We start from the raw sequence: 12,926 nt of genomic DNA on the forward strand, positions 1-12,926 counted from the left end.
GGTACAAGCCGGAAGTGGACCGTGTGCCAATAAAAGGTAGGGAGAAGTGCAGTCTTTAGAGAACCCCAGACCACACCCACAGAGCAAACGCCCACTACAAGAGAGGGACAACATGGCGAGAAGTCTAGCTGATAAACTACAGGATTTGGAGTCGCGTCTCGAAATGGGAGACGGTCCAGAGATCGAGTATGGAAGAGCTTTGAGAGACGCCATCGCCAATATGGACTTGCGCATAGAGGTGGAGGCACTAAAATGTCTCGGTGACTTACGTCTTGAAAAGGGAAGAATGGCGAAGAATTCTGAAGAATTCGAGAAGGCCATAACCCTTTACATGACTGCCGCTTTCCGCTGCACCGATTCGGACCTCAGGCTGACGACACAGCATCGTGTTCGGTACTTGGAGACGCTTCTTAAGAGGACACTTCCCGCAGGTAAATTCGATAGAAATCCGCAGGCGAGAAACGAAGGAAAAGCGGAAGTTCCACATGCCACTACTTCCTCTTCCAGTAGCGTACTTAATGTTGCTAGAACGTGCTTAAACTTGGTCAAAAGTGGACACCAAAGTAACGTTCATGCAGTGGAAGAGGAATATACAAATACTTTAGTGAAAGCTATTGAGAACAGCGACGCATTGTTAGAACTCGAGGTCATGAAAGGTCTTGGAGACCTGTACCTCGAAGAGGGTCAAAACAGTTCCAGTCTGTCGTTGCTGTCGAAAGCGAAAGGAATGTACAAAACCGCAACAACACGAATTGAGGAACAAGAAGCGAAGGAGGTTCTGTGCCATCGAGTCAAGTATGCAGAGAAGGTGACGGGAGTAGTAAAAAGGGTAAGTGATGCATTGAATCAGACTGGTAAAAACCGGTCCGTGTATTCACCGAAATACGGGAAATACGCGAAATACACGAAATACACGTCCGAAATACACGAAATACACTTGAAAATGGCTGAAATCTACCGAAATACAGTATGATTTGATGAATTAACATCACAGGTTGCCATATGCCGTCTTGAAATAATATATTTATAGCCCTGGCGACAAGAAAATACTTCGCGATCCCGGCCACGTCCGGTCGCCGCCATCTTTCTTACCACACACCATGATGTTTGTTTTTCAGTGGTGTCTTCTTCTGTGTCATTTACACAAAAAGGGTGATGACATGTACCGAAATGCAGTATGATTTGATAAGCAAACATCACAGGTTACTTTATTTCGGCATAAAATAATATATTTATGGTCCTGGTGACAAGAAAAGGATAGAAAATACTTCGCGACCCCGGCCGGCCGCCGCGTCATCTTTCTTACCATACGCCATGATGTTTGTTGGGTATCAGGACAACTCGGCACCTAGGCCGGGACAACTCGGCACCTTACTTACTGAGCACGTAATGTGTGAATGTTTGGAGAAGATATCGATCTAGAAGCCTCACTACTATAATTTTAACTTCTTTTCTTTTTGCTCGGCAGGAATTCTATAGCGCCGGCGTACTTTGGGGGTGCGCCAGCGGGGTCAATCGCCGTGTCGCCCGCCGAGTCCGCCCGAGTTGCCCCGCTAGTCTAAAGCGATACTAAAGACTACTGGCTTACATTACAATATGAAACTACACGACATTAAGCTACAAGCATATAGTAAACTACTTGGTCTTTGCAAGGAGGTTTTATATAGAACCACCTTGGTCTTTGTGAACATGATTCGTCTCTTTACAACCGACACTAGCGGTCCGATTCGTAGGCAAACAAAAAATCCAATACAGCGGTGTCCAACGTTCGTTCATGACTAAACAATCGTCAGAAACTTTCCCTGTATGTGATTTCCTGCCAACTACTGCCCATATGCCAGTGTAGAAGCGATAATGCAACGGATTTGGCTAACTTTCTCTTCGGCGGGTAGCGTTCATATAGGAACAAATATGGCGGATCAAGCTATACCATCATCCTTTGAGCGGCAGGAAATACTGTAACCAGTTATGCCAAGGAGGTTATATGGTTATGCTAAGGTTCCATTTCCAAAGTTGACAGCGAACTACACTTTTATCATACCAAGGACATTGTATATTGATCATACTACTTGAGTGCCAAATGTATGAAATTTGGCCCGACGTATGAAATTTGGTACGCGTCGCATCTCTTATTAAACCAGTGATCTCCGGAGCTCCAGCTAACGTTATATGGTTGACAGCGAACTACACTTTTGTCATACTATCGAATGCGAAACATATGAAATTTAGCCCGACGTATGAAATTTGGTACGTCGCATCTCTTAACCTGTGATCTCCAGCTATATGGTTGACAGCGAACTACACTTCTGTCATACTATTTGAATGCCAAACGTATGAAATTTGGCCCGACGTATGTTGGTACGTCGCATCTCTTAACGTATGAAAGTGTGCAAGCCATACAAATGCAACGTGATTTTCAAGCCGATTAACACCTTGACACCTTTTCATAGCGCGTCAGCAATCAAGGTGATTTTCTGTACTTTAGCAGGAAATCAATTTATCACTTTGCCTTTTATTGCATGGTGTCACCTTTTTTGCCATGTAAAGACCGATTTGTAAATGATTGTTGCCATTTTTCGTGATATAATTTTTTAATGAATTGTGCCATTTCTGAAATAACTTTGTGACTAGGTTTCTTTACCTTCAACAAGAAATGTAAAGACCCGATTTGTAAATAGTTGTTGCCATTTTTCGTAATATAATTTTTTTAATGGATTGTGCCATTTCTGAAATAACTTTGACTAGGTTTCTTTACCTTCAACAAGAAATGTAAAGACCCGATTTGTAAGTAACTTGCGTACTTTCCATGAATGTTGTTGCCATTTTACGTAATATAGATTTGTGACTTATTTTGCTTTTGCTCTTGGTCTAAATGTCTTTCTTAACATTTTGCATTGTAAATACATTTGTTGATGTTTGCTAATGTACGTTTGCTGTGACTGGATTTCTGTTAGTAACGGTTAGTACGGTATTAACTTAAGTAGGCGAAACAAATGTCTTCGTTCAAAACTTCAAACAAAACAAAACGCGTCAGAACCTTAGAAAAGAACGAAAGTTGACAATAAGTTTAATAACCAAAAAAACAGAAACCCTTGGTAACCCAACAACGCATATTTCAACGTCAACGCATCTGGAACAAAGATTATATCAAGTAGGCGAAACTAAAGTCTTCGTTCAAAACTTAAAACAAAACAAAACGCGTCAGAACCTGAGGTGTTAGAAAAGAACGAAAGTTGACAATAAGTTTAATAACGAATATATAAAGTTGACAATAAGTTTGATAACAAAAAAAAAACAGAAACCCTTGATAACCCAACAACGCATATTTCAACGTGAACGCATTTGGAACAAAGATTATATTAAGTAGGCCTAATGGTCCTTTCTTCCAGTCTCACGGTAAATTTACCTGAAAAAAAAAACGTGTAGAAATGTAAGAAAGTGGCAAAGCTAGGAAGTGGCGCAATTGATGATAACAAGGGAGATTATAAAGAGATAACAGCCTATGATTTATTCAGACGAAAGGAAAACATAACAAGCCCCACACATTACAGAACAAGTGGGCAGGAACTTCTCAAACCTTTACCAGCCCTTCCTACGAGCGTATGGGTCGTAGAATTCGGCAAAAAAAGTAATAATTGTCCAGTAGAGTCAGTCCACGGTAAAGTTGATAATTTGCCCGCAAATGAAACCCCCTGGCGACTAAACTTCCTTGGCAAATAATCATCCCTTTGACAATATCATCCCTTATAATATTTATTTTGCCGCCGTGTGATCTGCTTGGAGATTATATATATACATGTATTATATATATTAGCTTTAGGTATTACCAAGGAGGTTATATAACCTTGGTATTATGTATTTCCTGACTTGTGGTGCATTATGGTATGTTTGTTGTTAATGGTATCCGAACATGGTTGTAAAATGTACCGACATACAGTATGATTTGATGAGCAAACATCATTTCGGCATCGAATAATTCATTTATGGCCCCGGCGACAACAAATCCGCAGAAAATACTTCGCGATCCCGGCGTCCTCTTCCTTACCAATTGACGTGTTGGGACGTTATAGCCTCGTTGGAATGACCGAGCCGAACGAGTTAATCATGTCAGCTCAACTGGTAGGCCGACAGATCGCGAGTTCATAGATCGTGAGTTCAAATCCATCAATATCCAATTTCTTTTGGCTATCATTTTGACATCCGTTTTTCTGTTTTTAACATTCAAAAAATGAATTATTTATTTAAAGGAATCTCAGTATTTTTTTTTTCCATTTTACAGGATCATCTTCAGGGTTTGGTAGGGGTGCGGGTTTTGTGTGATTCACAGGAACATCCCGTGTGAACACAGGGGAAATGTTATCTTGTATATTTAACCTCCTTGGTTATTTATGAACCATGTTTATGGTTATATAAGGGCAATGGTTAAGGTTCTTATTGACAGGCTTTAACTAGTAAATGTCAAGAGCGGGGAAAATCTTACTGACACTGTGACAGGTTAGCTTAGCCTGTCAATAAGAATTTTGCGGGGGAAATCTTATTCACTGGTTTTAATTAAAATTCCTACAACATATATAATAAACAAGGTCCTTGAAAATCCCTCAGTAGACTTAGGGCTATCCCGCCGCCGGATCGCATACTAGTGAGTGATCGCATATCCGCCATTTTCTTATTTCGCCGGGATCTACCCTGGGTTATCCTGGGTTACAGTAGAGTAGAGTAGACTGTTTATCGGGCCTTTTAGCCGGTTCCTTTTAGCCGGCACCTTGTAGTCAGTTCCTTCGGCGGCACAGAGCCTCCAGCCCGCAGAACCCTAATTATGCTCGGGTCACATTTCCTAACCGGGGCCCGGCCGGGCTGTTTGCGGAAACGAAAAATCCAAGTGTGTGTCACAAATTTTGCACAAGCTATGCTCTTAATTAATTTTGGGTACGTTTTGTGTTTTTGTTCTCTTGAATATCATACTTTCCGTTCCCAAAGACTGCCCGGCCGGGCCCCGGATTGGAAATGTGACCCTAGCATTAGCGCACCGGGGGATTTCTAAGACCTGGCTGGCTGACTGTCCTTGGGCCGCCGAAGAAAATCGCTAGCGACCCGGTACTAGTCTGGAGCCCAGGGTAGCCTTCTTCTTGTCGCCAGGACCAAAAATAGATTATTTCATGCCGAAATACAGCAACCTGTGATGTTTGCTCATCAAATCATACTGTATGTCGGTACATTTTACTACCATTATGTTCGTGTAAATGCCTCGGATACCACTAACAACAAACATCATGGTGTATGGTAAGAAAGATGGCGGCGACCGGACGTGGCCGGGATCGCGAAGTATTTTCTTGTCGCCAGGGCTATAAATATATTATTTCAAGACGGCATATGGCAAGCTGTGATGTTAATTCATCAAATCATACTGTATTTCGGTAGATTTCAGCCATTTTCAAGTGTATTTCGTGTATTTCGGACGTGTATTTCGCGTATTTCCCGTATTTCGGTGAATACACGATCCCGGTAAAAACTAAAGTTTAGAGCATATTCGATGGAATGTGTTAGCATTTTGTACATGTTTGATACAGTTTATCATACTTAATGCAAAGTTTATTGCAGAACCGGAGCATGCGTTCTATTCTGTGCCAGTGTGCTAATCACAGGTAACGTACTGGTCTCTTAACGCACATGAAAACAAATCAGTAACGGTAGCGGTTTCATTGTGTCAGTAAACTGTATTTGGCCCTGACGTCATCGTTACCTGGGAAACAAAGATGGCCGTGGACTAGGTAAACAACGCACGGCTGCTGGACTTGTTTGGCCCTGACGTCATCGTTACCTGGGAAACAAAGATGGCCGTGGACGTGCAATAATACAATAGCTGTACCGTCACACACCATGCCTGTCACGTTCTATGCTTTCCCAGGCACAGAACGTGACACAGCCTGACCGTCACAGACTGTGCCCGGAAGTGCTGTCAATCACTGTGACTGACGGGGCAGTGATGCCCGCGTTTCCATATAAGGCAGCGTGTTTTTGTTTACCGCAGTCCCCCCACCCCCCGTCATCTTTGTTTTTCGGGGTGTTGGGATAAGGAGGAACAGCGTAATTCTCGCTCTGTAAAATAATTGAATAACTTAGACCTAGAATTGAAGTGGCAGAAAAAGACAGTGTCTATAACAGATGATTGAAAAAACAATTTGTAAGACTAAATATATTCTATCCAGGGAAACCAGATCTAGACTAGGATCGGGCCACTTGCCGATTTCTTCGACGTCCCGAGGCAGTCAGCTCGCCCGATCTAAATCAATGCTACGGGAAGTTGTAGCCCCGGGCACTGTCCAGGCACGGTTTGTGACAGTGCCGGAGTGTCACAAACTGTGCTTTTGCCCCAGGTACGGTTTGTGACACTCAGGCACTGTCACAATCCGTGCCTGGGCACAGTTTGTGACAGTGCCCGAGTGTCACAAACCGTGCCTGGGGCAAAAGCACGGTTTGTGACACTCCGGCACTGTCACGAACCGTGCCTCAGGACACAGTCGTGAATGACAGGGTTCGGGACGGATTTCTGTTGTAGAAATTCGTGATGAGACGTCCGTCTGTTTGTGCCACATCAACTCTAAGTCCAAATCATCCAAGACAAGCGCGAAATGTATTTCAGTGAGCGAGAATTACGCTGATTCTTTCTCATCCCAGCGCCCCGAACTGAAAAACAAAGATGGCGGGCTGCAGGGAAAAAAACGCGTTAGGCAGACTCCTCCCCCTCAAAACACTAAGCTCCGCCCAAAAGCACAGTATAGGATAAGACCTCCTGTGTGTCACGAACTGTGCTCGGTTGGGCACCATTCGTGACGGTGTCCGAGTGTCACAAACCGTGCTTTTGTCCCAGGCACTGTTTGTGACACGCGGGCACTGTCACAAACCGTGCCTAGGCACCAAACGTGACAAAGCACCAAACGTGACGCAACAATAGCCCAATATCACAACCATGGCCCACCGCGACCAAACTAAGAAATGAAGAAATGCAACCGACGTGCAACCACTCGCTCATTGTGGTTGAACTGCTGATTATGAAGTACAGCCGGGGTCCGTTTTAGTGTTTTCACGCACCAGTACCAGTCCCAATCATGACTAATAGACGAATGTTAATGTCCGAGTGCTCGAACACGCGATAAATAATTGAATCCTTCCCAAATTACCGTGCAGCCGGGCTGGAAGACACGATTATATATATATATACATTTATGTTGCTTTTGCGCGTCTGATATTCGGCGGTCCCTAAGTATACATACGAATTCTACTGAATAAATTCCGAGTCTTACGGAATGAATTCTGTAAAATTCGTATATGTATTCCGTAAAACTCGCATGAATTCTAAAAACTCGTGTGAATACCTAGGTATCCCAGATATTCAACAATGACTGTTACAAATTACAGCGTAATGACACGAGGATGTTGAAGACACGAAGAGATGCAAAAGAGCCAAATAAAGCTGTCGTGAAAGAGGCAAGGGATATGATAACGTGAGTATGGTTGACAAATAGTCATTTCTCTTGGTTTTTCATGAACATTTCCCCTGGATGATCATGCACCTGTCTTTAGATTTTGTAAAATGGAGCCCGGAAGATACTAATGTGGTGAAGGTCTACCATACACAAATTCGTAATCGTATGCACAACTGATTGTCTAGATGCAGGAAATCACCTACGATGTTTGTTGTCTGTTTTGTAATTAACTACATACTTCAAGTTACTTGTTGAAACAGAATCATTATGGAATAAAGTTTAGATGATGTGATATGTATCCTTCCATTTGTGTTAGGATTTGTCCAACTGTGCTTTTAACATTCATAATTCCTGATCATCAAGTGAACGTATTCAATCATTGTGGTTTTAAATTTGAAATTTCCTTTGTCCTCTTGTTACTACGACTGTATACGGTGACAACCAAAGCCAAGGGGACGAGGCATTGCAGAACGGAGATCTCGAGGTGGCCGAGTGGCAGTTTGCTTCTGCGCTGAGGCTTATCCATTGTGAGTTGCAGGGAATACATAGATGAAATTGAAATTTGTAATCTGGCAGAAATACACATGATATACCTACTTTTTCAATGCGCGTAGCTGTTTTGAATATGAGGAGCCACGACAATGTTTTTGTTGTAAGTAAGATGCCATAAGTGAACATTCCTCACCTGTAAAGATTGAAGACCCACAGACTGCAGCGACTTTACGTTGTACAAAATGCATTTCAAAGATACAAATCCATCCTTGACCGGTGCAATAGTGAAATGTAGTGTTCGCTCTGCATACATAAGGTCGGGGTTCAAACCCCGATTGAGTCATACCAAAGACTTCTTCTCTGCTTAGCACTCAGCACTTCTGGGAAAGACGTTATAGCAGTTTAACACAATAGCGGACTAGCCTGCAAGAATAAAGAAGCTAGTTTGATAGACGCATGGTGTTGATGCAATGGGGGGGGGGGGGGGGGGGGGGAGAGAAAACGTTGATGTTTTAAACCATAGGCTTCTAAAACAAAATCTTAGATTTACTGTGGACAGAGCACGGGGCACTGCGGGTTTATATGGTGGCCATTCTAACGATAGCTAGCACAGGGGCTGATTTGTTACTTCTCTATGAAGTAAACTAGTTATTTCGCCCGGGTCTGACAACGAAAGCTGCCGCTATTTCGACAAATCAAAATGTGACTAACCATGTATAACACAGGTCCTGAATCCACGCACCTGCCCCTGGAAGCGGAGTGTCTACACAGGCTGGGAAATGTCTACCTTGCGCGCGGAAGGCTGACTAAAGAAGGATGGGACTTCACTCAAGCCACTGCACTCTACAACGCAGCCATCGCGAGAACAAAACACGCAGATTTGAAGAAAAACTGCTTGCATGCTATGATAGAAGTAGAACAATCGTTCTTGCTAAACGTCATAGGTGTGCACGCGATCCAAGAACAACACCCGTTTAGGGTTGACTTACGACATAAAAATGAATTAAGGCAGATGCGAGAAATTGTGGCGAAGCAGGTGGAAGATATAGACCGGCTCTATGACCCTTATAAGTACGATGAAGATGATCCTAAAGTGATAGAAGTCGAAGCTGCTAGAGTTGAAGCTATCAGAGAACTGTTCCAGAAAATAGCCAAAGATAGAAAACATTTTCTGGATACTATCATTTCTGAATGTATCGCTGTAATGGGCCAACCACCATGTAAATATGCTTTCATAGGTTTGGGTTCACAGGCCACTGAACTGGTCACTCCATACTCAGACCTAGAGTTCGCAATTTTACTCGAAGAAGACGGTGAAAACGAAGAAAGCAGGAAATATTTCCGAAATCTCACACATTACCTCCATCTTAAGATCATCAACTTAGGAGAAACCATACTCCCAGCAATGGGCATCAAGTCACTCAATGACTACTACTGCGAAGATGACGTCGACGATGACGATAAAGAGCATGGATCCGGCTGCTGGTTCTATGACGCAACTACCCCTAGAGGATTTGCTTTTGATGGGGCCATGCCATGGGCGAGCAAAACCCCATTTGGTAGACAACGGACAAAGACCAAACCAGCCTTGGAACTCATTCAGAACCCGAGCAAGATGGCTAGCTTCCAGAAGATGGACATTGCTGTCTCGGAAGGCTATCACCTATCAGACATCTTGCAGTGTGTTTGTTGTGTATCAGGTGACAAGGATCTGTTTAAAGAATATTGTAGCAAGGTTTCTGCAGTATTGGAGTCCGGTGATACCAATATCGGCATCGAAATGGCAGATAGTGAAGAATTCACACGACCAAAGTTAACAGCGAACCTTGTGAATGTTAAGAAGGAAATCTACCGTTTCTCTTCTATCGCGATACAGAACATTGCCTTACGCTACGGCGTCAAGGCAGGTAGCATTTGGAACACGATCGAACATCTGAAAAACAAGAGCTATGTGAGCGAAGAAAATGCCCATCATCTTGCAGTGGCAGTTAGCATTTCTGCGGAACTGAGACTGAGAGCTTACATCGCAAATGGTGGTCAGAGAGAAAACATATCTGCTTTGACGCGCGTTGACAGTGATTCACAGAGAAAGGAGATTGCAGACATTACTATTGAGCAAGTCTTTTACCTTCCATCCCAAAAGATGCTTTACAGATACTATTACACTGCTTTGCCTCTTCGTAAAGTTTTGTCGAAAGTGCACGAAGAGCAACTGGATTTACTTCGTACATCGGTTCTGTTTCAGAACTTGCCAGAAACAAAAGGAGAAATGAATACCGAGCTCTGTAATTTCACATCCGCAATGGAACACTTCGAGCTTGCGCTTGCAAGGAAAGAGACCATGTACAGTTCAGGACACAGAGGTATTGGGTGGTGCTTGTATCACCTAGGTCGGACCAGCAACAGGATGGGCAACCACAGACAGGCAAAGATGTTTTTTGAACGGGCATTGAATATGTTCAGACAAATACATGGACATCAAGCAGAACATTTGGATATTCTTAACTCCCTCGCTGGTCTGGGTATTTCACTGGCTTACCTTGGGGACACCAGAAACGCTATCACCTTGAATGAAGAGGTATTGGAAATGGCTAACCATATGCAATTGGAAGGTACTGACCATAAAACCGCTGTACTATTGGTGCTCAACAACCTAAGTCGGGCTTGGGCTCTTTCAGGTAATTACAGACAAGCTATCAATGTATCAGACAAGGCGCTAAGGATAATCAGACGAGAACATGGGGCTGACGCACAAGATGCACTCACCGCTTGGCTCCTGCACAACCTGGGAACATCATGGAGCAACTTAGGTGACATGAAAAAAGCCATTCCGTTGTTGGAAGAGGCCCTCAAGATGAGGAAGCTTGTTTACGGACGGGGTACTGCACATCCTGACATGATGTCGTCCCTCCATACCCTGGGTCGAATATGGAGTAGCTTAGGAAAGCACAGGAAAGCGATCAGGTTCTATGAACAGGCACTCCGCATGGGGAACATTATCTACGGCCAAGACAATGCACATCCAAGTATCGCAGAGATAGATGCTCATCTTGGCAGCAGTTGGCACGAGCTGGGCGAGTTCTGGAAGGCCATTCAGTTCTACGAAAATGCTTTAGGTATACAACTACGTGCGTTTGGAGGCGAAACGGCACACCGCGACATCGTGTGGTCATTCATTCGACTTGGGGAAACATGGAGAGCGTTGAGTATGTACGAAAAGTCTATTCACTTCCACGAACAAGCTCATGACATGGTGAAACGTCTCCATGGAGAGGAGACTGCAAACCCGGACGTTGCGGCGTCACTTCAGAGCATGGGCATAATCTGGAACGAATTGGGTGATTATTGGAGAGCCATCAACTTTCATAAACAGGCTCTCTACATGTGGAAGCGTATATTTGGCCCAGTCACGGCACATTCAAATATCGCAGGATCACTTCACAACCTTGCCATAGCTTTGAAAGACCTTGGAGATTACAAAAAAGCAATCAAGTTTCACGAGCACGCCCTGAATATGTTAAAACAAATGCATGGAAAAAATGAACCACATCCAGATATTGCAAGTTCCTATAGGAGTCTTGGAAAAGATTGGGCGAAGCTGGGGAATCACAGGAAAGCCATCACTTACCATGAACAAGCTTTGAGTATGTTTAAAAGAGTCTATGGAGACGATGTGCCGCATCCGGATATTGCTTTGTCTTTTAGCAACCTGGGTAAGGTTTGGTTTGACCTTGGAGATTCTCTAAAGGCTGTCATATTTCTCGAAAAGGCATTTGAAATGCAAGTATGTATTTATGGAACAACCACACCGCATATTGATATTGTGACGTCACTCTACAACCTCGGTGGGATATGGAGAAGACTCGATATTCACACCAATGCCATCGACTGTTATGAGCGGGCTTTGGCCATGAGTAAAGACATACTTGGTCACGGAACGGCGCACCGGACCATTGCAGTATTGCTCAAACAACTTGGTGCCACTTGGAACGAGAAGGGTGACGCTGGAAAAAGTGTACACTTTCTTGAAGAGGCCTACGAGATGGAAAGGCGTATATATGGAAGGCACGCGACTCATGTTGACATTGCTAGCACACTCTGTAACACGGGACTTGCTTGGCGAAAGTTAGGCGACAACTGGAAGGCAATGGTCTTCCTTCAGAAGGGGTTGACAATGATGACTGATATCTATGGACACAATGCAGTACATCCCGATATTGCAAGAACTTTGACCATTCTGAGTGAAGTCTGGTTTGATCTGGGGGACTATGACAAAGCGCGTAGCCTTGCATTGCAAGTAAATGAGATGAAGTTCTAAAACAAATCACTCGAGGTTGATTTCTCTAGAGGCCTTATGGTAAACATAATGTTCCTTTCACAACTATTCTCTTAGGGCCTGGTCACATTCGTCGTATGATCGCAAACTGAAGGCATTCTTAGGACAGTCGTCCACGAGTTGTACAAAATTCAACTGTCTGTTACCGGAAAGGCTGTCTGAGATCGCTGTCGGCGATTGATTCTGCACGTCACAGCCTTTTTGAACATCCTACGACATTGAAATCAAAAGACGGACTACGGTGTGACCGCGTCGTTATCTCTAAACATTAGGGAAGCCGATCTGCTGCCTTCACCAGCATATAAACATCCCATTGGACCAGCCAGAAAATGTTATGATCTACTAGGGGATAGAGACAAACATGTATATATTGCAGGTGAAGGAGTTTGGGAGCTTGTAGGATGCAGAGTAGTGTGGTCAGACATAAATGAATATAACTGAAGACTTGTTCATTAAAGACATATTTTAAAGGACAAAAAGGTACACTCCCAAAGCAAATCAATGTGGTCTGTCGTGATGTGGATAAATGCATACATCAGTTACAAACTGGAGCTACAAATGCCATTAACAAAAGTATTTTTTAAAAATTGAGGCAATGCACAACCCCCCAAAGC

At 43.5% G+C, this 12,926-nt stretch overlaps 1 protein-coding gene across 1 annotated transcript; it reads left to right on the forward strand.

Annotated features, from left to right (window-relative positions):
* On the forward strand, positions 1-12,891 carry LOC136442797 (uncharacterized). The gene is made up of 4 exons (XM_066439720.1): positions 1-829; positions 7,417-7,502; positions 7,932-8,011; positions 8,702-12,891. Exons 1-4 carry the CDS (start codon positions 113-115, stop codon positions 12,292-12,294), a joined length of 4,476 nt encoding a protein of 1,491 aa, XP_066295817.1. The 5' UTR covers positions 1-112; the 3' UTR covers positions 12,295-12,891.
* Positions 12,892-12,926: the final 35 nt, after the last annotated feature.

The sequence above is a fragment of the Branchiostoma lanceolatum genome, chromosome 10, assembly GCF_035083965.1.
Source record: "Branchiostoma lanceolatum isolate klBraLanc5 chromosome 10, klBraLanc5.hap2, whole genome shotgun sequence".
In the NCBI taxonomy this organism is placed as follows: domain Eukaryota; kingdom Metazoa; phylum Chordata; class Leptocardii; order Amphioxiformes; family Branchiostomatidae; genus Branchiostoma; species Branchiostoma lanceolatum.

Excerpts from the sequence above, each read along its gene's own strand:
- LOC136442797 (XM_066439720.1), top strand. The coding sequence starts at position 113 with ATGGCGAGAAGTCTAGCTGATAAACTACAGGATTTGGAGTCGCGTCTC. Across the intron at positions 7,503-7,931 it reads GAGGCAAGGGATATGATAAC|CCAAGGGGACGAGGCATTGC; the intron begins GTGAGTATGGTT and ends TGACAACCAAAG. Across the intron at positions 8,012-8,701 it reads TGCGCTGAGGCTTATCCATT|GTCCTGAATCCACGCACCTG; the intron begins GTGAGTTGCAGG and ends TGTATAACACAG.